Below are 24,734 nucleotides of genomic sequence, written 5' to 3'. Positions count from 1 at the left end.
CGTTTCTTTCTGCTTAACTTCCGCCTTCTTTCTCTCCTTCCTTAAGCTTTCTTTCCTTGTTTCTTATTTATCTTCCTTCTATTCCTTCGTTGTTCGTGTCTTCCTTCTTACTATTTTCTCTTCCTCCTTCGTTAATTCTTCCCAAAGCGGGCCAAGCTTGTCAAGGGCGAGTGACTGTGGAAGGAAGAGAGGCCATCACGCAGTAATGCAACAAGCTGGATATGCATAGTTCAAGACGCAGCACGGTTATTGCATGTAATATATGCACGCACAAAACATTCACCCAGGAAAACCGTAGAACTGCTTACAGGGCTTAATGAAACCCGCCCCTGTCCCCAGGCGTTGACTCGCTCCACGCCTTTTTTGTACGAATACCTGCGATATGAGCTGGAGAGGCTTCCTGGCTTCGTGACGTGTGTCGTGAAAGTATAGTTACGAATCGTTCATGCTGTATTGCCCGTGAGCAATAAGTTTGCTACTGAAGCAATTAAGTTAATGGCGATTTTCAGCAAATGCAGAGGGCCATACGAAAGCCTGTGTCCGCAGCCGGGCCTGTGCTTCAGGTAGGGGCGCGCAGCTGCCAGTGCACATGCGCAGTAACGTTTACGGCACGTTGTTGGATGGGGGCTCGGAGTCGCTTCGACATTTGCCATGCCTGCGAAGATTAGCGGGCGACGACCTTCAGCTCGCTGCCTTATTCCGGGAATGAGGCCACATTGGTCCCCTCAGCTTAGTCACGGCCATAGGGGATTAGCTGCCGCTCGGTCCCTGCGGCGGCCTCTCCGCTTCGCCAAGAGACCATCCAGTGTAGCCGCACTCGCTGCTGTCAGGTGCTCGGCGGCTGCGGCGGCGTTCCGCGGACCCTCGCTTCCCTTGCTTGGTTCCCGGAATCCACCTGGGCGACGCTCTCGGTACTCGGGTCTCGAACGTGGGAGAGATGCTTATCGCGTGGCTCGGAGCCATACCGAAGAAGCTTAGTGCTGGCTTCCAGCAGGTGAGCCTTGCTGACGACGCTGCCAACCCAGACGGGCGGGCGCCCGAATGTAACAACGTGTAAACGTTCCTTGTCTCTCGTTGTCGTGTCTTTGTTGCGCTAAGTTTTTCTCATTATGAAAAATCAGTTCGCAGAGAAACGTGCTTCTTTACAATGCACAAAACAAAATGAACAAAGGGCGAGGGAGAGCCCCAGTCCGCTAGCCAACGTTTCGGCGAGATGACCTGTCCCGGTTTTTGTCGGGGATTAGCCTAGACGAAGACGAGAGCTCTTGTCGAAACGTTCAACTAGCGGACTGATGCTCCCCGTCTGCCTTTATTCATTTCGTCTCGTGTTGTCAAGACACTCATCTTTCTACTGGCGATGCGCTTTACTGCAGCACATCTCATAAATGCAAAAGCTTTACTGGGGCAGACTTAGTCTTGCTCTCAGTTTCATGCGAAACGTGTAGTAATGATAATATTAACTTGAAGAAATGAAAGGCGCAGTAATTGTTTCACTCGGGGCAGTCACCTGAACTGCGCCCCGAGGTAAGGAACAGGGGAGACATTAGAGACGCCCTTATGAAGGGCTCCTAATAAGTTTCGACCACCTGGGGTTCTTTAATGTGCGCTGACATCGCGCAGCAGCCCATGGACGTTTTTGCGTTTCGCCTCCATCGAAATGCGCCTGCCGCGGCCAAGATTCAATCTCACGACCCCCTGCACCGCAACCGAACGCCGTAACAACTGAGCCGCCGCGGTGGGTCCAAAACGTGCAGAGTCGTGGAATCTAGCGCTGAAATATCAGCTGACCACGGACCGAATTCGCAAATATATTCGCACGTGAGGCCTGTTCTAAATTGGTCGACACTCGCGCGCTGACTAACAACTACAACAACCGATATATGACTAACCAAGGCCGTGTGCGAGGTTTTGCGGAGTCGGTCACCGATTAACCTCTACAGCTTCCCCAGCGCCGCATTGTGTTAGTGTGACAAAGAGCATTATTCCGCGGTGCAGTTGCCAACCGGCCACTTCTCACGTGCCGCTCGAGCAAGCAGAGAATGCTCCGCGGAGGGCGGCTTCTTGCCGACAGCGTGTCCGATAGCGCCCGATAGCACCACAGGCGTGCAATGCGGATAACCGACGGGAAGCTGTACTCTCTGGAATGTATCACGCACCTATGTACTACTACGTCCCCACAACTTGTTCGCAGTGAGGTGGAAGCCACAACTACATGTTTAGTACGTAGCGCTGTTACTTCGACAAAGGTTACCAAAATACAGAGCATGAATAGGTCCTTTTGATAACCATTTTTCAACGTTATTGCTTTGTCCACTACAGTATGAAGTACCAACAAACCCTGACAACGGGTGACATCGTCAAAAATGTACCCTCTCACGCTCGCGAATCAACCCCATTGCAGGTCTCTGAAGCCGTTGCGTCGCGCTCATGTACTCCTGCTAAGGCAACAAGTTGTGGAGTACAGGCTAAACGCAGATGCTGCTGAGACGCGAATCGCATGTGTACGCGCTGCGAACAGCAAACGATTCCCAAGTGAAAATGTCCAACTCGATGTTCTGCTAGTCTATCTGGGTTACATGTCCGCTTTCACTTTCGGAATTGATTGCTGTCAGTAGAAACTGATGCGGCGGGTGTCTCAGTGGTTAGGCGCTCGGCTACTGATCCGGAGTAGCCGGGTTCGAACCCGACCGCGGCGGCCGCGTTTCGATGGAGGAGAAACGCAAAGGCACCCGTGTGCTGTGCGATGGCAGTCCACGTTAAAGATCCCCAGGTAGTCGAAATCATTACGGAGCCCTCCGTTACGGCACCTCTTTCTTCCTTTCTTCTCTGAGTCCCTCTTTTATCCCTTCCCTTACGGCGCGGTTCAGGTGTCCGCCGAGATGTGAGACAGATACTGCACCATTTCCTTTCACCAGAAACCAATTTTCAATTTTTTCATTGCCATTTGAGCGTGAGTTTATTGAGGCGCTTTACTGAGTACGCCTTTAATTTGAAGGGCTGTGCTGGGAACACATGTCAACGATCCTCGTTATCGGCGCAGTACTTGGTGGGCAAATGCGGATTTCTGTTTTTCTAATACGGTAAAGGGATTTTTAACGTGTTTTTTTAATACGGTAAAGGGATTTTTAACGTGTTTTTCTAATACGGTAAAGGGATTTTTAGCGTGTTTTTCTAATACGGTAAAGGGATTTTTAACGTGTTTTTCTAATACGGTAAAGGGTGTTATGACGTGTTTTTCTAATACGGTAAAGTGATTTTTAACGTGTTTTTCTAATACGGTAAAGGGATTTTTGACGTGTTTTTCTAATACGGTAAAGGGATTTTTAACGTGTTTTTCTAATACGGTAAAGGGTGTTTTAACGTGCACCCAGTATTCGGTCCGTGAGATTATTCGCATTTCGCCTCCATCGAAATGCGGCCGCCGTGGCCGGGATTGAACTTCGACACAGATGCGGGAAAGCTGAACGCAGGAGCAGAAGCACTTCAGCGGCTGCCTGTTTTTACGGTTTCCATCAGAATTAAGATATTGGTGGACGTTGGTTTTCAGCCGTTGAGCTGTATATATAACATATACATAACATACATAACGGAAGCCAACAGTCTCCGAAACCGAGAAGCAGAGGGGATGCTTTTTTTTAATTTGTGGTGTTCATCAATGGAAGATTAATAACCTGGTTATTATTTTTTAAACATAATTAATTATAAAGCAGAAGAAAACACAACTATATGCCTCCGGTGAGATCCGAACCCACAACCTCCGAATTTCGTGTCCTGTGCTCTACCAATTGAGCTACGGCGAATCAAGAGAAGTTTATTGTACTGTGAAACAATGGTTACAAAAATGACAGGCAATCCAGAGGGGACAAAGAGGTCATGCACATCTGCATAGATGTACTGTACATACATATATACTCATATATATACACTTTTAACATATACACACACATATATACAATGACAACCCTGCTGCCTCGGCTAGAAGGAGCAAACAATAAAATGGTAAGACAAACCACCCGCTGAACTGCTATACATCGCACAAATACCACTAACAAAAATACACAAATACTATGCTTGTTTTCGGTGTTATTTATATGCAGCGTAAACGAACCTTGAGAGAACTTTTAAGGTGCTCTAGCGAATATTTGATCGCAGAGGCGCCCTAACATATTTGCAGAATTCCTTCGCAAGCACATCGTTTGGAGTTAGGTGGCGCCGGTGGGTCGTTCCCCTCCACCCCGTTCCCGGGAGCGGTCATCCCCATGGGAAATAGAGGAGTGTACGTCGAGGCGTGACGCCCGCGATTAGGGTGCCTCGATGCCAGCTACGGCACTAATCCTTTCGGCTCTGGCGCCGAGTAATCCCCTGCTGACCGGCAGGGGGCCGACGACCTTGTCCCGCGGAAAACATTCCTTTGCGGACAGCGGAGGAGACGGCAAATCCGATGCGTGGAAATCGATGGAATGCACATGCAGCGAGCTGCGCATGCGGAATCACGCGCCCTGCACGTTCCAGGAGGTGAGGGGTCAACTGGGCTCGGACCGGGGAGCCCTAGGCTCCGCCCACTTGCACATACGGTGCCACTGCACTGCTATTGGTTAAAACTGGGCGAGAGCTAGTTTACTAAAGCTCGGCCCAATTATCGAAGGGGTTAAAAACCCGCTGGAAACAATGACTTGGACGAGCGCGCCGAGTCTCAAGCTCGGCCGTTTTCAAGAGCCTTTTTTAAACAGCCTTTTTAAAACTGCACTTTTTGAACTGCCTTTTGCTCACCTGCCTTTTTATGTCGGTCCCGTCTTGAATAAATCAGTTTTGTTTGCCAAGAAGTTGGAATTGCTGCCCCAACCGGCAACGTGTCGCCAGACGAGCGGACGAAGACCGCTAATCCCTTCGTACTGCTAACCGCCGTATATCGATCACCGGCCAGCGCGCCATCACCATCCACCGCTCGCGACGAGCAAGCGACCAGCCCAAACCGGTCATCCCATCAGAAGGAGGGCAAGACGTTAACTAAAGCCCTGTTGATTTTGCTGCCACGAATCGTTATGCGTGACGAAAACCGCTGGCTATTTACCTGTACACAAGATGAGCTGGCTACTCTGAATAAAAGCACTTGTATAAACTAGTGAGGGGATTCGCGATAAGCATCACCACAATAAAAAATAAAAAATTTCCAGTGCTGCACTACTCAACGTGTAAAAGCTGACTGCACATGGTCGAAACTTTGGGAACACCCTATACTTTCGAAAACTTCATCTCATTTGCCCACCTGACTCTCTAACGCACTGCTACATTTGCCTTAATTTCCTTGGAATGCACAGTCACTTCAAGCGACCATGTTCTCATAAAATAACATGTCCCAAACGAAACGAAGAACAACACGCCATCTGAAATTCAAAAGAAAAAAGTTGCGGCTTCCACAGAGCGACCTTGATGCCCCGCCCATACAGAGTAAATTGTACGTAAAACACCTGTCTATAGGACCAAAGACTTGGTTAATCTATGTCCAGAGGATGCCCACCGCGTAGCACATTTAATCAACGGCATTAGATACGATGTTGATGTCCACCTGGCCGGGGCCACTGCAGCCGCACGGCTTTCTCAAGTCCTCACAGCTCAACAACAACAAAACGGCTTGATTCGGGCCACGATCTCGCGGCTGCGGCCACATTTGGCGGTCGATGTACGCTAACAATGACTGAGTTGAGATCTTTAGACCAGGGAGACTGTTTCTTAAGCGGTAAAGTTTAGAGAAAGCTTCGTTATGCATTTTCATTGCCACCGGGAGGTTGCACTGAAGCAGTTCGGATGCTAGGCGTCGTTAATTTCCTTATCAAAGGCTCCAGCTGTCCAGAGACCATGTTCCGTGCACAGTCGGAATAGCGCTTCATCGGTCTAAACCCTTAAAGTGCACCCCCCGCAGGAAGTAGAATAAACAAAAATTAAGGCTGTAGGAAAACTCGCAACCAACATGCATGTCTAAATAATCCCCACCAAATTAACCCCGTCCACAAGCGCTGGTAAATACGTTTCTCGAGTGAAACGCACGTCTCCCCATTTGCATTCGAGAACTGGCCGCCACCGCCCGGGTTCGTTCGGCCCAGTTTGCAATCACCGCTTCGGGTCAAGTTGACTGTGTCATCTCGAGGTGATAGGCGCGCGTCGAGGCCGCGGATATCGCGGCTGGGACGCATCGGCGGCGGCCAACGCCGCAGTGATAGCGCGCGGCCGCCGGTGGGGGCGGTGCTGCAGTCAATGGACGCATGTACGGAACAGTAGCGCCCGGTCGGCGGCCACAGAAGAGCCTATAAAACAACCCTGCCCTCACCCCTCCGCTGTCACTCTGCCCGCGGAACCGGTCCAGTCCACTCGGCTTCGCCCCCTAACCGCAGTTTCTTCCTCGGATACTCAAAAAGACAACAAAGGTGGGTTTTGAAGTGTGCGCGCTATATTTGCCCCCTACTCTTTGAGTACATAGTCCAGGGATGTTTCTTTGCAGAACAGCTGGTGCGACGCGTTATCGACGCAATTAAGATCTACGTAAAGCCTCGCAAAATATTGTAGAGATCTCGGGTCGTTGTCTTCCTTCGTTTGGAAGCAACTGAAGTGCAGCGTCTGCTTCTCCGTGTTATCCGTGCCGGTGGAATGCGCATCTGTTTAGCTGAACGTGACATCCTGCACCGCTCATGGCAGATTGCCTTCTCCCTTCCAGGCAGCAATGGCAACTGAAGCTGTTACCGGGCCTGAGGAGACCGTGAAGGACATGCCGCCTGTCACCGAGGAACAGGCAGGGGAACACACTAAGCCAGTGGAGCATGCCGAACCTGCTGCGGCCGCCGAGACGAAACACGAGGAGCCTTCGAAGCCTGCCGAGTCCGCAGAGCCCGCGAAGGCGTCGCCTGCTTCTGATAAGAGTGAAAAGGAAGACCAACAGGTTGGTTCCCCGAGGCGGTCTGCATTTCGCCGTTTCATATCGTGTTCCCTTGTTTGCTTGCTTTTAACGGATGAATGCAATCTACTTACGTGTTATGGGTATAGCAAGCTTTGTAACCAAAGGCCTCAAGCCTAACGGAACTGTTCTTCTGTAGGTTGTAAAGTACGCATTGCTGGCACTTCTGCACGACATTCATGGTCCTTGCGCAAGCCGATTTCCTTAGTTCAAACTTCCCCATTTCGACCGTGCCGGTCATGGAGGGGTGGCATCGATTGAGCTAGTGGGAAGGCTCCGCACACACATCGCTCCTAATACACGGAAACCAGCTCCGAGTGCGCCCCACGCAGTTTCCACTATCCTGTCTGCAATTCTTCGACCTGATTCCCTCCGTTTCTATCTCCGCAGAGCGACAAGCCGGAAAGCCAGCAAACTCCTCCCGCCGCACCCAAGTCTCCAAAGGCTGAAGCCGCTCCCAGCACCGAACCAGCGCCTGCGGCTCCAGCCACCAAGGCAGAGGCTAAGGAAGAGGCCAAGGCAGCAGGAGCCAGCGCCGCTGCAGATGCCGCAAAGTCGGAGGCCAGCGCGAAGGCGGAAGATGCAAAGTCTGAAGCCAGCGCCGCTGCGGATGCCGCAAAGTCAGAAGCCAAGGATGCAAAGACGGACGCCACAGTGGACGAGGCCGCCGACAAGCTGAAAGACCTCGCCGTCAAGGACGAGGCCGAGCCCAAGAAAGCTGAAGAGTCCAAGCAGTCTGAATCTGGCGACAAGCCTGCGTCTTCGGAGGGCGCCGAAGCTGCAGAGGCTTCCGAACCCGCGGCGACGCCGGAAGGCGACAAGCCAGCTGCCGAGGGCGACGACAAGAACAAGAAGCTCAGGCGCTGCGTCATCGTTTAACTATAGCTCTCTAATAGATTAGACATTCACTATTTATGAACATATTTTTTACAAAGTGTTCCTCAATAAACGTTTTACACAACCGCTGGCGCTGTTTTTCCTTTTTTTTTCATGGCGCCCTGTGCAGGAGACTCCGGTTTATTTGCGCTACATTGGAAGAGTTCGTCGCAGAGAGCACTTTACCGAAAGCCGGACTTCGAACGATTTCTGCTATTCGCCTGCTTACTTAGACGATCGCGACTGCATCGCTATCTTGTAGTCAGCGCAGCGGACTTGCGCATGTTTACAACAGCGCACTCTTATTGCATCCAGTGCGTGATATCCCGGGTACGATGAATCTGCTGCGCTCGCCAACGCAATCCAGGCGCATGTAGACTCACATCCTGTCTTGTACGTGATGCGTACGCGTCGTATGCACCTCGTCGACCGATATCTTTAAAAGGAGGAGGCGTGCCGATGCCTTTCTTTTCGTGGCTTAATCTTGTTGTTCTCGTCTATTGTTTCCGGCGAGGGGTGTTACGCTTCAGTCGCTATCGTTCACTGCCTCAATCGATTTACCGACAATAGGCGGCATTTTATTGCGGGCGAGGCTCGCACCTTGAGGTAGGCGGGACTGCATTTCTGCGGGTGCGAACTGTCACGTAAGCAGACTCGTTTTCAAGTGGCAGTTTGACGTGAACATTTTTTGGCGCTTCGTCTTGGAATTGTTTTAATGATGCGCAGTAATTTAATTGTGACAACCAGGTCACTAAGACAACGAATGTCGGCAATATACAGCCACGCGTGGTATTGTCAAATTGAAAAAAAAAAAATTCCTCGAGTGGTTCTCTGCACATTTTAAAAAGCGCTGTACAGGCACGTTATCACACGGGTCTTTCAAACCCACAACCAAAGCGTTGGAATATTTCCAAGTATCGGCATCAGTCAATCATTTAATTGACAGCATCTACGCACATCATGTGGACGTGACGAAAGCGGGAGAGAAATTTCGTCATCTCCGCCACGACTACTCATCGACAGTGGAAAAATGTGACCGTTATCATGCTCGCTCGACGCTGAGTGCAGAAATAATCTGCGAAATTGGTGCATGACTAACTTTATTTTTCAAACATGCTGACCTTTGTTCATTACTTAGTTCAGGTCGCCAACTGCGCATTTCCGCCGGCGCCGACAGAATTAACGAATTCCTGACGCCATTTCTTTCTGACCTTCATCAGCTATCCTGCTGCACTGCAGTGACGTCACAAGTGTGTCTGAAGTGAGCAAACGCTAAGCTTGCTAACTGCCGAATCGGTCGAATACGGAAGGTAGGCTGCATCACTGCAGCACTCACTTCTGCTCCTTATCAGTTGGCGCGAAACAAGCACTTGCATCACGCCTTCTGCTAGCATTTAACGCCACTCGCTCGCCGAACGGAACATATACAACAAGAGTGCCGCGAGCTTATAGTGTCATAGCATTAAAAGCGGCACAGGGCTAAGATGTGTCGTCAGTCATAAAATTCGCCCATTGGCTACAGGGAAGTGACGTCACGTCCGGTAAAGACATAACGCTATCGCATTGCAAACGGATAGTGGAATTAGGTGCCCCTGTGAATTTTTTTTTGTGACGCCTGCTACGGTTCTTCCCAACACGACATGGGTTCACAGATCCGATCGACAGTCTCGCTGTTCGTATTAACACCTGTAAGGAGACACTGCTGCGTTGCACACATGCTGAGGGGTGCAACAGCTGCACAACGGCTCCAATTTTCGTTGCACATTTTTTTTGCAAGGCAGTAATTCATTTTTTTTTATAGCGTTGTTTATTGCCTCTGGGCATAAGGGGAGTTGGGAAGAAAAGAGTGGGTGGGTGTTAAAGCAGGAAAGGTGAGCCGATCTAATGAAGGCGAGGAGGGAAAGGTGATGTGGCCCCTGCGTCCAATCAATATATTGAAAATTTGAAAATTGTAAGATGCTGTTATGGAAATATTGAAGGTAATGGTCCTTTCTTCTGATATATAGCAAAATTTCTCTTTTAAACTGTTTAAAAGTGTCTTTAAAAAATGCAAGACTGCCGTCGGGTGACCTGCGCATATATTGATTGTTATAGTGAAATGTTCCATTATATGAAAAAATTGCGCTCATAAACGTTTCACCGCTCAAAAACGCTTTTGTTTTCCTACTGGGTATGTGCGTTTAGTTGGGCTAGTTAGTACTGGATTTCGGTAAGTGCAAACCATTGCGACTGTCCTGTCTGCACCTGTGTGAAGTTCGTTGAACTTTCCTTAGCGCCAGTCGGTCTTGTGTTCGCGAGGAATGCCGCACCTGTGGAGTCACGTGGACTCAGAAGGGCGCCCGACGAGGACTCGGCGGCGGCTGTATTGTGATCAGTGAGTCGCCAACAAAGGGACCTGTCGCGTCCCCGTCCCCCCATCGGGCAGCGGATGTCTTTGTGTTCTTCGCGTCGTCAGGGGCATAACCCGTCTTGAAGAAGCTTAGGCAGGTACAGCCGTCGACATGTGTGCGGCGTCAAGGGGTTGCTGAGACTTCGGGAATGCAGGAGATATGTCTGGGTAGAATCAAGTGACCATGAAGCGAATGCTGAAGGAAGGAAGGAAGGAAGGCCTTAGACGTTGCTGGCACATACCCACTACGGGGAAGTGGCCAAGACACAGCGGGTTAATTGCTGGATATACGAATTCTTCTCTTGACAGCTGTCTTCTTTTTTTTTTTCTGTAAAGAATTTGAGTGATCGTCTGCTCGGCATACGTTTGTCTCGCGTGCACGTATGCGAAAGAGAAAACAGATGACAATGTTAGAAATGTAGTAACTGCTGTGCCGTGGGAAATGGTGGTCGTGTATGTGCTGTTTGTGAGCTTGGTTGCAACCTCTTTTTTCCAAAGTGTTTGGCTGGTCGAGGGAATTGCATCCCCCCCCCCCCCCCGCTACATCCCCTCCCCTCGTCCCCAAGACTGATGCCCAAAGGGCCAACATACGTCGAGACCAGTATCCCCCCCCCCCCCCCCCCTTCATAGCAACAACCACCACCACCACCACAGTTTTGGCTTCCATTTTCCCGACAATTGTTTATTCAATATTCTTTCCCCAATCTGCGATTAGTGGGCGGAAAGCTTATTTTCCTTTCCATAACCATTGATTGGTGAAGAGGGTCGCTTGTAACCTTATTGGTTGCTGTCCCCGCTAAGGGCGGAGACAGAGGGTTTAAAAGCAAGCGCTATGGGTTGAACCAGGGCTGAATTCGTCTGATCAACGGTTTAGTTATGTTGTAAATAGCTTTCTCGTTGCTCGTTTCTTCTTGTTTTAATTATGTTGTAAATAAATAGTTAACCTTCTCCTTTCCTCGAGTAACGTGAATGTTTGCGAGCTAAAACCACCGGGTCATGAAGAAACCCCGATGTTATCATCAAGAAAATGTTTCCTCTCATCGCCACCTGAAGGGGATTGCAACTGGCGAAGTCGAGTCAGGATCGCAACTGACGGAGTCTGAAGGGAAAGTCAACTATCTGTATTTGTATTTTATGCATGGGTCGAAATACGGCCGCAACAGCCGGGATCGAACGCATGACCCTGAGGTCAGCAGGCGAAAACAAAAGCCACTGAGAGACCAAATTTGGTCCCTGGTACTTTGCATATTCTCAACAACAAAAAATAAATACGAGAAAAACACATATCAAACTAAATACGCACGTGTGTCAACACAACGCACTCATATGTTTGATTGCCGATTGCACACCCTCTGAAAGTGCTGCCATTTCACGATGATAACGCTAACATAAAGTGTGGAAGGCCATATAAATAGCGCCCGGAGCGCGTGTTTGGAGATACGCTTAGTGAAAACAAGCTGTGTAATGGCTTCTTTTGTAAATAATTTACGTTCCCTTAGCACGATGAAACTCAGACACACGCACATTCCTCGACGTCGATGCATAACACCTGGTTGGACATTCATACACTATATCGCGGAACACTATATAGCGTACGAACACGATCGAATGACACTAGGTGCTGAACATAAAATGGCGAAAGGCTGCATGCGTTCATTCGATACACGGTGTTGGCATCTGATTCTACCTGTAAAGTAACATGTGGACAAACACGCTTCGCGTGGATACTAAGCAGTTTGGTAAAAAGTAAAACTGAGTCCAATTTTTAGGGGAATCCCCCAAGTTGGAATATATCTGTAATAAGGGACCAATTACTGAAGAGTTGGAATCTGCGTCAGAATTGATACATTGTCAAGAATAAATAAACCAGAGATGCGATGAAGGGCAGAGAAGAGACGAGGCAATGTGTCCGGGGTTCGAACCCCGGACCAGGAGGAATTTTGCTTTAACTACGAAGTTTCTGAGAAAGCTGTATAGCTTTCCTTTGTAGCCGTATGGCAGCGCTCGGGTGGACGCCAATGAGTAATTACCCCCTGATTATAAAACTGAGTCAGAAGGTCAGTGGGGGAAAAAAATCTAGTCTATCTTGTCGCAGAGTAGGTGTATGAAATGCATTGTTGCAAGGGGGGACGAGCGAATTCTAGGGCGTCCCGTAGATGGCAGTAAGGGCACTTGGTTGTCGGTCAGCTTTATTTGCTGCAAAGCCTTAGTTACGTGTTTAGCCGCCTACTAACCTTCGAGCAATCTTCGTTGAATATAATAAACCCTTATATATAGCCTTCATATATTACAATGAATCATTTGACTCAGTCAAAACCCAACAGTCATGCAGTCGCTGAGAAACCAGGGTGCTGAAAAGGCATATGTAACGGTACTGGAAAATGTCTATAACGGCTGCACAGCCACGGTGGGAAGGTGGCAGCATCCTTCCCAATCAGGGAATGTTTCAGGCAGTGAGACACGATCTCTTCATCACTATTCATAGCGTGCGTATACAGGAGGCATTCAGGGAACTTGACTGGGAAGAGGTGGGTTAAAAGGGCCATGACTGCCTATAGCTGTTATATACTTTATTCCAGAGGAATATTAGTAGACTGTCATTCATGATTAGAGAGAACTAGCAAAATGTGCTACACTGGCGCTGCAAGTGGCATGGGAAAGCGTCTACTCAGGGCAGGTAGTGACTGCAGATCCGGATCACGAGAGGGCAACAACTATAATAATAATAATAATAATAATAATAATAATAATTGCTTTTGGGGGGAAAGGAAATGGCGCAGTATCTGTCTCATATATCATTGGACACCTGAACCGCGCCGTAAGGGAAGGGTAAAGGAGGGAGTGAAAGAAGAAAGGAAGAGAGAGGTACCGTAGTGGAGGGCTCCGGAATAAGAGAATAAGAATGGAGTGGAGCGCATTTGGCTGGTTCTCTCAGATCATGAATGGCAGTTTACCAATATCCGTCAAGACAAAAGTATCTAACAGCTGTATCTTACCGGTACTCACCTACGGGGCAGAAATGTGGAGGTAACGAAAGGGGCTCAACTTAGGTTAAGGACAGCACAGCCAGCTATGGAAAGAAAAAAAAATTATAGGTGTAACGTTAAGAGACAGGAAGAGGGCAGAGTGGGTTATGGAACAAACGCGGGTTAATGACATCCTAGTCGAAATCAAGAGGAAGAACTGGGCTTGGACAGGGCATGTACTGCGAAGGAAAGATAACCGCTGGTCCTTAAGGGTAACTGAGTAGATTCCAAGAGAAGGCAAGCGTAGCAGGGGTCGGCAGAAAATTAGGAGGGCGGGTGAGATTAAGAAGTTTGCAGGGATAAGGTGGCCGCAGCTGGCACAGGGCAGGGTTAATTGGAAAGGTATGGGAGAGGTCTTAGGCCTACAGTGGACGTATTCAGGCTGACTATGATGAAGTCGAAGACAGCGCAGCGAGCTATGGAAACGGAAATGATAGGTGTAAAGTTAAGAGATAGAAAGAGGGCAGAGTGGTTCAGGGAACAAACGCGAGATAATGATATCCTAGTTGATCTATGCGGCCAGGGCAAAAATACAAAGGAAGACGATGATATGCGCGCGCACAAGCGCTGTTCACCCTTTGTGCAGTCTTCCTTGCCGCCGCTCTCTGCAGCGCAGGACAATCTAATCCAAGACCGAAGTTTAACCAGGCCCAGTTGTGGAAGACGCGATATGCCTAACCTCCGATACAAGGAAGTCTCGTAAAGTGCATGTTTATGCATACGGCAGTATTGGTCTTGTGGCGGGTGGGGTGGTGGGAGGGGAGGGGGAAGAGAGAGAGAGAAAATTTTAATGCGTAAAAAAAAGAGAAAAAGTTTAGGGGCGATCAACTGGATTTATGCGGATGAACTGTGATAGCAGTCTTCTTTCATTCGCCAATCTGTTCCAATTCTGATCCTATTACAATTATGAGTCCATTCCTTTCACATCCCAATCCATTCCAATTCATATTCTATCCCAGTTCCGACTGCGCAACTACGCAAAATCTGTCACTCTGACAGATCGCGGCGAGTCCTCATGCCACCACCAGCGCCGTAGCGCAGCGGTTAATCGATGCGCCACTGCACCGGACACGTGGCTCGCGATGTGGATTTTGAGAAACAGGTCGCTCTTACCGAGCAATGCAAAGAGGAATGGCTCCCGGAAGAATCATTTTTGCCCAGGTAGTTCTTCGGGAGGCTGCCTATTTTGCACGTAGGCCTGTTGTTGTCCGGGTTATTTTCTTGGTTGTCATTATCGTTTTTTTATGAATGATTCTTCGTCTGGCATCTCCCTCCTCTCCCCTATGAGTGGAGAGGGGGACGGTTGACAGGTGGAGAGAGGGGAATCCAACCAAACATCACCTGCCACGGATGGCAGGTGTAGGCTTTAAACAGTCGCCGATGGGCAGTTTTCACCTTCATGACCGCCCTAAAGAAAAAAACCCCCACTGAACAGCTAGTACTGTGTAACGCGGGCTAAGCAACTGCTGTGGAGCTGCTATCATTTCGGGATATATCGAGGTAAATAGTTTGACAGCACTCTCTTTAGTTTTCCACACATACTCGTTCTTTGACTAGCCCTATCTCTTATCTGGTCCGCCGTTCCAGGCTCACGTCGCCATATCTCCTGATGCGCTCTTGGGAGGGCCCGTTTTGCAGAAGCCTCCGCAGACGGCGCATGCCATATTCCTTCCCCTTCCACGGTAACCACCCTCCGATTATGCATTCATGCCCTCTCGCCATACCTTCCCGCTTCCTCGGCAACCACCCTTTGGTTACGCTGGCTGCGATTATTTGTCTTCTATGGCAGCCGTCGCGGTGGCTCAGTGGTTATGGTGTTCTACTGCTGACCTGGAAGACGCGGGTTCGATCTCGGCCGCTGAGGTGGAATTTCGATGGAGACAAAATTCTAGTGGCCCCTGTGCGGTGCGATGTCGGTGCACGTTAAAGAACCCCAGGTGGTCGAAATTTACGGAGCCCTTCACTATATACGGCGTCCCACATAGCCTGAGTCGCTTTGTGACGTTAAACCCCCATAAACACATATACCCTGCCTTCTATGACAGAGTGCGCGTGGTGTCACTGTGCTGTCATTCATGAAATCACCGTGTTCGGGCCATTCGCTGTGGTGCGTTGCGGTGGCGTTATTATGTTATTAAGAAGCTGATAGAGGAATTTAAATCGAGCGTGCTTTTGTCCCTGTTGCTATAGACCTCCTGCATGTTTGTAAACAAACGAGGTGGCGCTGCAGTCGCTAGCGAGCTCGTGGTAGGCAAAAGGTCGGGGAGTGGCGTCGGGGATAGGTGTTGAGCGCGGGTTTTCAAGGCTTGTAGGCGCGTTTCCAGTTTCTGCGAATCATAGCAGTGGTCGATGCTTCCAACTTGTAATTTGTAGAAGTACACGAGCTCGCGTTGGCCACGTGCGGCCTATAAAGAGAAATAGTTTGCCACTGTATTGCATATATGGTTAGTAGTAAACGTGTAGAAAGCGTTCCTGCCGTTTATTTATGCGCTAGGCATTGAATAAAACAAGTTTTGACACTCTGCACTAGTGTCACTGCACTAGTTTTGCACTCTGCACTCTGCATTAGGACAATAGTGAGGGGAAGCGCTGGCCTTGTTTTGTCGGAGCAGACATGCGCTCATCGTCTGCTGACATATGTACGTGTCGCACTGTGCGAAAAGTGGGGACAGCGTCGTGTCCCTGATCTCCTGTCTCGCTTAGCGCTGTTTTTAGCCGCATGACCACGCACCAGCCAGGCCGACTTGTCCTCTTGTTAAGCTGGTCGATTTGGTGAAAATTTTTTATTTCTAGAATTATTTTCTTTCCTAGCCCTGAAGTCTAGTTTCGTGACGAAAAATTATAGCAAAATATTGAGTACAAATTTATAAATTACGCTTTTTAGAAGTGTGGTCGTCAGAAATTGTGAGGTAATTTCTTTGATTTCAGTGCCGCATTTCCTTGACAAAAGCGAAAGCGAAGATGCCATAAACGAGGGAATAAACTTTAAGGTTCGTTTTGTGACCTCTCACATTTTCTGCGACTGGATCACTCACCTTCGTAATTCGCATGAAAATCAGATGATTCCATTTGTCGCAAACTATTCCTGAGACGTTGAGTAGCGTAATAAATCTCTCGATTTTTTTCCCTACACGTGCAGTAAGTACTGTGTTAGTTATTTCTTGTAAGAAACGTTTTCATGTAACTATGCATTCATAAGTACTGATCATATAGATAAAGAACTAATCGCGTCATCGTACAGAACAGGGCTTTATGTACATGCTGGCATAAAAAAACTGCTCACTATCTACTCAATTATTTGAGACCTTGGGGGGACTTGACGACGGTGTTAATTATAATTACCCAGAACTGCACCACGTATAGCTATACATAAAAGGAATTACTGAAAATAGCGTAGGAATTTCATATTTGCACCAAGTTTAGTTACATATCGCATGCATGAATAACGAAAACACTTTTCATTGCCGCGTCCCCTCTCAATCTCGCCACGTGTCTGTTAGTAGCATGCCTGCGGCTGCTTCTTTCCAAGCAAGCTTCGCGATCATGTACTACCACATGAAACATGACACATTCATGATGCAATGAAAAAGCATATGGCGTTTAGCACACTTAAGGTACGCTATTCTAAGCACACCAACGCGACCGCGCAAGGTTGACACAACTTACCTGACTTCTTTCTACTCGAATGAAACAATTACGTCGTCATATCAAGAAACAGTTTCAAGTAAATATTAAATGTCATAAAACGCGCCATTAAAACATGGTGTGCTATTAACAAAAAAAAACACATTCCTTGGGGGCGAGTGAAACTGTCGGCGCCCCGTGCACTCCGGCTCAAGTTGATAAGTACGTGTGCAGCTGCATATGTCTTTTTTTTTTCCTTGAGCAATTATCAGCCTACTATCCTGAAGTTCAGGTGAATGAACGCAGTAACTTGCATGCTATTAAGTGCATTGAGTGGCAGTGCCTATCGACTCCCAGACTTCGCGCTTTACTACCGTGGCCCAATGCCTGTTAGCCAGTTTCCGAATGCGGCATTTATGCGCGAGAAACCTATCGAGGCTAATTTAATATCTTTTATGCTACTACGCGGATCCAGCAGTGACGCAGCTGGTCAATGCATGCTGCTTCTGCAGTGCACAGGCTTGAAGCAGCCGCCGGTAGCTGCGGCAGCTGCGGTAGGCACGGGCAGACGGAACCTGTTTTGCCTACCATGCGAAACTCGCTGCTAACATCAGCGCCACCACATCTTCGTGACGTCGCGGGGTGAAGGAGGTCCATAGCGTTTCGTGCCTGGAGGGTATACTGCTAGCTCTATTGGATAGTCTGTTGGTGAGAACGTATCATGGTCAGACGCAGTTCTTCACCCCGACCTATATGGTGTCCAATTCCGCTGAAAAACAATGTGCCTCGCCCACAGGTTATAGCATAGCGCGATCCGGTACCGCAGGAAACCACTGCGCATGCGCCGATCACGGTGAGAGCGCTAAATGGTGAGACGGCCCTGGAAGGGTCGGAAGGCTTGAGCGCTAATCGTCTCAGATTAATGTCAGACATGGGACCGTGCCGGAAGAGAGAGATGCAAGGTGGAACAGTTAACAAAAGCAGTTTATTTTCTGCTCTTCGAGGGCGGGGGCGGGGGGGGGGGGGGGGGGGAGTATGGCGACTGGCTCACCGGGCACGCCGGCAAGCGAGCGAGCCGACGTTTCACGTACGATATACCCCAAAAAGTAAGCGCCTGAGGCAAGTGCAGTGAATAAGTGTTGGCTTGTTTGGAATAGCAATCAATTCTCCCTCTCTGTCGCGACAGAGTCCCTGCAGCTGCACTCAGAAGGTCACGTTGCACGTGCACGCTGTTATCGATCACGCGGCGGTAAACAGGCGTGTGCTACATGTGTTGCTCCTCCAACGCGTATCGGCTACAGCGCGCGTGGCGAGATGAGAGAGGGAGAAAAAAAAGTCATGAGCTCAGCCCGAGGGCGATACCTATATATAGGTATATGGACACCAACGTCAACTGCAAAAGCGTGCTTTGATTGCGTTCCGCACACAGGATCGGCAGCGCGCCCTCCCTGCCACCCTGGGAGGTGGCATGCAGCTAATGGTTGATCGCGAGAGAATGATCACCAAATGAACGCTGTGGCCTAGCTATTGCTGCAGTGACGCATGGTGGCCACAACGCTGTCAGCGCTAATGCATTCAGGCCACATCTCTCTCTCACCACCGCCACATGTATCAAAGCACGAATGAGGCGTCCGCATATCCAGGCAGCCAGTTATGCGTTCTTCCTTTTCTCAAAGCCACCGCCGCCTAGAACATTGTCAACGCCAACGCCAATGACACCAACGCCAGTAGGACACCAACACCAACCCGCCGCGGTGGCTCAGTGGTTAGAGCGCTCGGCTACTGATCCGGAGTTCCCGGGCTCGAACCCGACCGCGGCGGCTGCGTTTTGATGGTGGCGAACCGCTAAGGCGCCCGTGTGCTGTGCGATGTCAGTGCACGTTAAAGATCCCCAGGTGGTCTAAATTATTCCGGAGCCCTCCACTGCGGCACCTCTTTCTTCTATTCTTCTTTCACTCCCTCTTTTATCCCTTCCCTTACGGCGCGGTTCAGGTGTCCAACGATATATGAGAGATACTGCGCCATTTCCTTTCCCCCAAAACTAATTATTATTATTATTATTATTATTATTATTATTCACCAACGCCACGTACATGAAAGCGAGATTTAGGTCTCCACTCCCCCACGGAGCCGGCTGTGCGCCTTTTCTTTCCTGAAAATGAACGGTCTTTGCAAAGTTGTCCACGCTAATGAACTCTATGAACGCCGTCGGCTCACTTGTTCAGTTTGATTTTTGAGGAAAGGAAATGGCACAGTAACCGTCTCACATATCTCGGTGGACACCCGAACCGCGCCGTAAAGGAAGGGATAAAGGAGCGAGGGAAAGAAGAAAGAGAAAACTGAAAATTGAGAGTTTGATTTTGAGGAAAGGCGCGGCGAGGCGCGCGTTGTGACGTCATGTGCCTCCTCGGAGCACCGCCACGGCGAAATCGCAAGTGCGCGGCCAGTAAACCTTTCACTTTAAAGGAAAGACAATCGGTTACTTTTCCAGCGCAAAATGTCAGCAGTTAGGTTTCTACAGAGATGTGCAAAATTTCCTACAGTGTGTCACCATGGCTGGAAATAGCAACATTGAAATTCCAGGTTTTTGTCAGGGAAACAAGGGACAGTGGAGTCAGTTCCTGTTTAATTTATTAATAAATTTATGGGATAATTAATTATTTTCAGTTATCGCATGCTATAACGTTTACGACATTATTTATGGTTTGGTTTGCGGAAGTTTAACGTCCCAAAACTACTCGGGCTTTGAGGGACACCGTAGTGAAGGGCTCCGGAAATTTCGACCACCTGGGGTTCATTAACGTGCACTGACATCGCACAGTACACGGGCCTCTAGCGTTTTGCCTCCATCGAAATGCGACCGCCGCGGCCGGGATCGAACTCCCGTCTTTCTTTCTAATCAGTAGCCGAGCGACATAACGATTAAGACACCGCGGCGGCTACGGCATCGTTTGTCTTGAGGAGGTACCGTATTTAGACGAATACAACGTGGCTACAAAAATAGTTTGATTCCATGTGAAAACCTAAGCTTTCCATGATAATGGCGTCGTCTTCTGTGGCTTCAGTGTCATTTTAGCGGTAGTTAAGAAACGCGCGCGACAGAGCCACGCGCGGCAGAGCCGCATACGCAGTGCCGCCGCTTCTTGTGCTGATTCCCTGTGCTTCGCGCTGCCGTGTTACGAACGCATGCCCTTTTCTTCCCTCTTGTAGTCCTCACTACACTCTTGCTGGCTTTCCTTTCTCAGCCACCCGCGTCGACTTCTTTCTACGTTCACAGGCAGCTTTGCCTCACGGCCTTCAAAAAGTTAGCTTCTCCTTGCGGCTTTCGAGCTTACTGGTGAAGCAATCTCAACGGGCGCCGTTTTATCGCATTTGGTATCTATATGCCTCGCGATCCTAGACTTCGCGCGTGCCGCGATGTCATCATTCAGCGGGAAGTACATCGCCACGACCAGACCCTCTTTACTATAGCCGTCTATTCGAAAAATGTCTTTACTACAACCGAAAAAAAAAAATGTCTCATCCTTTCTTCTTTCACTCCCTCCTTTATCCCTTCCCTTGCGGCGCGGTTCAGGTGTCCAACGATATATGAGACAGATACTGCGCAATTTCCTTTCCCCCAAAACCAATTATTATTATTAAAAAAAATGTACAGTTGTCTATGCAAGGCAAAATGAGACTGCAGCTTCACTTAATTGGACTACATCCGAGCTTTTACTATAACCGAGTTTACTGTAGCGAGGTTCAACTGTATTATGCTACTTCCTCAAGCTTGAAGCAAAATTTTTCATTTTGAAGGCTGGTTAGAGTAAGTTGTTTCATTAATTTGCATTGCATGATTCGCTAGAGTTGTGTTAGGCCTGTTTCACATGCAGAGACGAATGAAAATATTTGGTGCAGTCAGCAATATTGCAGTGCAATTTTTGGTCCGTGATTTCACATGCAACGCATACCCAACGAATTCAGCCGGAGTAACAAGCAGGACTGCTTGATGCTTGCAGATGAAACCCATGATTAAACCAAACTGTAATGCAGCACATAATGTGTTTACATTACAATAGCTTACTTTTAAATGCATGGCAATATTTTGTACGTTTGGTTAGAATAAACAATTTTGCTTCCACTGCGGCAACTCCTTGCACGTTACCACATGTTGCAAGCTGTCTTTGTGCTCCCCATTGGTCAGTCGGAGAGCGAGCACATTGACAGTGCAAGTGAATTCCAACTGGACAGGAACCTGTTTTAAGCCGTATGTGGCTACACGGACACACTCTCCTGCAGCAGACCAGCAATAATCGCTGCATGTGAAAAGGCCTTATTCTATAGTTTGCGAAGCTTACTGCTCGATTTCATGCACAAAACTATTTATCAAAGGCAAATTGAAGCTTTGTGGATAGCCTTACTAGTTTTTTTTCTTTTGCAAAAACCACTCATTTCCACTAATGCCAAAAGAGAAAACAAATCAAGCAATACATAAACAAATGACAATTTGTGCTTTATTATCGGATGTTTATGTACAGGAATGAATAACAATCTGCAACCATGACTTGATGAAAGCAGCTTGGGCACACTACAGATGATGCATTTCTTTGAGGTGGAATTCTTGGAGAAGCTTTCTACACTGATGTGGCACACTGGAAGATAAACAGGATAAAAAATACTGCATACACATAAGAAAAACACAATTACCTGTTTTTTTTTTATAAATTTAATACCAAACACGAAACTTTACCATGTTTTTATGTTCGTTAAAGACTTTCGATATGTCCCTGTGTTAGCTAAGCTTGATTGAAACTTAACAGTTTTTAGCATATTCAACTCTTATTAAAAGAAAACTAAATCGCACTGTATTCCTTACATCACGTATTACCAAATGTAAGTGTACAAATAAAACAGCTTTTGTCAGTTTTTTCGCATGCACAATGGCTATATGTGCTTTACAGACTGATGTAGACCTGAATAACATGGTTCAGTCTCCTGAAAGTTTCCTTGACCAAACTGCCTTTCACAAGGAAAAGGTCATTTCTCCTACATAACAAGAAAGAGTGTCACAGGAGGTATGGCAAGAGTCCTGGACATTGTCACTGACAAAAAAAAGGTGGCTCGTGACATTCAAAAACTGTTCTCTAGGTGAACTTATGCCCACAAACAACTAAAAAAAAAGTGGTAGGGTTTCAATGTAGCTTAACCGAGTAGTGCGAAAGCATGTGTTTAGCCTGGTTGGCTCATGGTTTTGCTTTGCTGGGTCTTCGGCACAACTCGTGACGATATTAGTTCGATGTTCGATAGTAGTATTTGTTGAAGACGACGACAATGTGCAATGCACAGCGCGAGAGTTTGTTGCAGTTAAAACATGAGATGTAATTGGCTGCAGCGATAGCGTAGTGCTCCCGTGCAGTGGCCAGCGAAGCTGATCTGTATGCACTGCTGTGGGTTCTAATCCCAGTCGGTGCAATATTTACTTGATTTTATTTGTGGTATGCCATACGTCATCTTCAAGGTCAAGCTTCACATCAACCCAGAGAGCCAGTCAGGCCTCATGAAGTAGTTCTTGCACTAAAATATGGTGGTGGCAAAAGCAGCAACTGTACTCAGCAATGTTGAAGATGAGAACCACTGCCACACTCAGCTGTGTTTAATTTAAAGCTGATGAACTTCTGGGATAAGGCACAGAAAGCACCGATAACTATCACAAACGTAATAATAGAAACCACTGCATAAGGTTACAGTCTTTACAAAAAAACCTGATTGCGTTTTGCGTTGCAGGTAAAGTGACAAGGCCAAGTGCCGGTACCAATGAATAAAGAACACGAGCAAAGAATAAGTAAAACAGATGACTCTTCACTATGTGCTAAGCATACCACAGCAACGTTACATGACAGCAGTTATGTTGACCTTTCTAGATATAACTCTTTTGTTAGATATCCCGAGATTTGTGCACCTATGGTGTCCATAACGCATTAAATTATGTGGTTAGTTGGGTTATGGGGTTTAATGTCCAAAAGCCACTCAGGCTACGAGGGATATCATAGTGGAGGGCTCCAGATAATTTCGACCACCTGGGGTTCTTTAATGTGCACTTACATTGCACAGTACATGGGCCTCTAGCATTTCGCCTCCATCGAAATGAAACTGCCGCGGCCAAACCTGCGTCTTTCGGGTCAACAGCTGAGCTCCATAACCACTGAGCCACAGCGGCGGCTGTTGAATCATGTCATCAACCTTTTCTTTAGCAACTACCAGCCCTGACGGCCAGGACTTTCTGATGAATAAAATGATATTGAACCATACTGCAACTATCGTATTCCTTAAATTGAAAGAAATAGCCCCGTATGAAATGCAATGTCTGGTTATGAACAATATCATACTGTTATTGCGTTCCATTTTGGTGGCTCATGGGTAAAACAGAAGACCAGTGCCCACATCTCAATGAAACTTACCAGCCTTCTCGTAAGATCTTGAAGCAACCAGGCAATGAAAAGTCAATGACAGTAGATCCTTCCCTATGGAAGCCAGACAATGACAAGTCACCCCCGTCAAACACAGCGTCAAGGTATGGCCAAAGGCTCTGGAATTCCTGCAAGCGAGTGAAAACAGCCAACATAAGCGAATTCCCCACGCTCTTTTCATCAGCCAGAAATACGTTAGGGCCTAACACTCTTTACCTTCACAGTCAGTGTGCTCATTTCAGAGCTCACATTGGCACTTGTGAGTGCCAGTGGTCCACCGCACCGCTTGGTTGTTTCTCTGATGAAATCACTGTCTGGAACTCGTACACCGACGAGATTTGTGAGGGGGTTTAATGCGGGGTTCAGACGCGGCGTCCGGCAAAATACCGCAGTCACTGGTCCCGGGAATAGTTGACGCAACAGGTTCTCGGGGATAGAAACCTCGGCCCACCTACAAACAGGCATGAAAAAGCTTCGTTTCAGTGCTTTGCGAATTTCCTCTGTTTAGAAGGCGCTAACTGGTGGAAAGCCTCTAACTGTTCCAGGCCGATCTTTCTTCCAACAAAAAATACGACTCCTGAATTTGCTAACAAGCGCGTGAAAATACCAGGCTCCGGTTCATTCTAAAGTCAACACGTGGGCCGGCAAGACACGCAATATACGGTTATAGTCTCACTTAAGTTCGAATGCGAAGTTTGTACAACTTACAGCGATATGTCAGCGACGTCGTGTACGCATATTGCGACTGGTTTTCCGGCATCTCTTCTCTTCAACTGGAACAGCCGTTGCACAGAATCGGAATGCTGCGCGAGAGCTGCGACGCCGTAAATTGTGTCTGTAGGCACCGCGATCACACCGCCCGCTCTCAAAATAGAGGCTGCTTCTTCGGCCGCGTCAAATTCTGAAAAAAAAAAGACGAAATAAATTAAAAATCTGCTCAGCGCAGACAAAATGCTAGTACCGCCACTACACAAACACTTTACTGAAACGAAGTTAGCATGATTACTCCGACACTCATATTATGGGGCAGATAGAAACCGTCGCAAACCGAGACGAAGCAGGGCAAACTGACAAACTAGGCTCGCTAGATGATGAATGCTAAACTAACTATTGCGTCAGCAGTGACAGAATGAATGGCACCTACCGCTGCGGTTCAGTGCTGACTTCACTGCAACTATTTTCGGCCTACTGGACATTGTGTCACTATCTTGTTTCTTTACTACAGCTGAGCACAATCTTCGCAAGTGTGCTTTCATAACATTACCGCGCATAACGAGTGGCATTGGTGTTACCGCAGTCACGGCGCACAACTTGCATGCGCAGCGCCATGCTTGTAGTCTGAGCCGAAAGAATATGTGGAAAAACACATTATTATGGCTTGTTGAATAATAAATTACAATTTTATAATTTGTTAGCACTTTTAA

At 48.0% G+C, this 24,734-nt stretch overlaps 2 protein-coding genes across 2 annotated transcripts; one reads left to right on the top strand and one right to left on the bottom strand.

Moving 5' to 3' along the window:
* The first annotated feature begins 6,230 nt into the window (after positions 1-6,230).
* On the top strand, positions 6,231-7,912 carry LOC144098596 (uncharacterized). Its single transcript, XM_077631363.1, has 3 exons — positions 6,231-6,422; positions 6,710-6,931; positions 7,337-7,912. Exons 2-3 carry the CDS (start codon positions 6,716-6,718, stop codon positions 7,823-7,825), a joined length of 705 nt encoding a protein of 234 aa, XP_077487489.1. The 5' UTR covers positions 6,231-6,422; positions 6,710-6,715; the 3' UTR covers positions 7,826-7,912.
* A 13,422-nt stretch (positions 7,913-21,334) lies between these two features.
* Tcs1 (Threonyl-carbamoyl synthesis 1) lies at positions 21,335-24,654 on the bottom strand. Its single transcript, XM_077631362.1, has 5 exons — positions 24,455-24,654; positions 24,019-24,211; positions 23,527-23,761; positions 23,302-23,438; positions 21,335-21,495 (listed from the first exon to the last, which is right to left on the bottom strand). Exons 1-5 carry the CDS (start codon positions 24,591-24,593, stop codon positions 21,432-21,434), a joined length of 768 nt encoding a protein of 255 aa, XP_077487488.1. The 5' UTR covers positions 24,594-24,654; the 3' UTR covers positions 21,335-21,431.
* Between the last annotated feature and the right edge of the window lie 80 nt (positions 24,655-24,734).

The sequence above is a fragment of the Amblyomma americanum genome, chromosome 7 (genome assembly GCF_052857255.1).
Source record: "Amblyomma americanum isolate KBUSLIRL-KWMA chromosome 7, ASM5285725v1, whole genome shotgun sequence".
In the NCBI taxonomy this organism is placed as follows: Eukaryota; Metazoa; Arthropoda; class Arachnida; order Ixodida; family Ixodidae; genus Amblyomma; species Amblyomma americanum.
This window is presented reverse-complemented; position numbering and strand designations above follow the sequence as displayed.

Excerpts from the sequence above, each read along its gene's own strand:
- LOC144098596 (XM_077631363.1), top strand. The coding sequence starts at position 6,716 with ATGGCAACTGAAGCTGTTACCGGGCCTGAGGAGACCGTGAAGGACATG. Across the intron at positions 6,932-7,336 it reads GTGAAAAGGAAGACCAACAG|AGCGACAAGCCGGAAAGCCA; the intron begins GTTGGTTCCCCG and ends CTATCTCCGCAG.
- Tcs1 (XM_077631362.1), bottom strand. The coding sequence starts at position 24,593 with ATGCCACTCGTTATGCGCGGTAATGTTATGAAAGCACACTTGCGAAGA. Across the intron at positions 23,762-24,018 it reads GACGTCGCTGACATATCGCT|GTGGGCCGAGGTTTCTATCC; the intron begins GTAAGTTGTACA and ends GCCTGTTTGTAG. Across the intron at positions 21,496-23,301 it reads AAGATCTTACGAGAAGGCTG|TGTGCCACATCAGTGTAGAA; the intron begins GTAAGTTTCATT and ends TTTATCTTCCAG.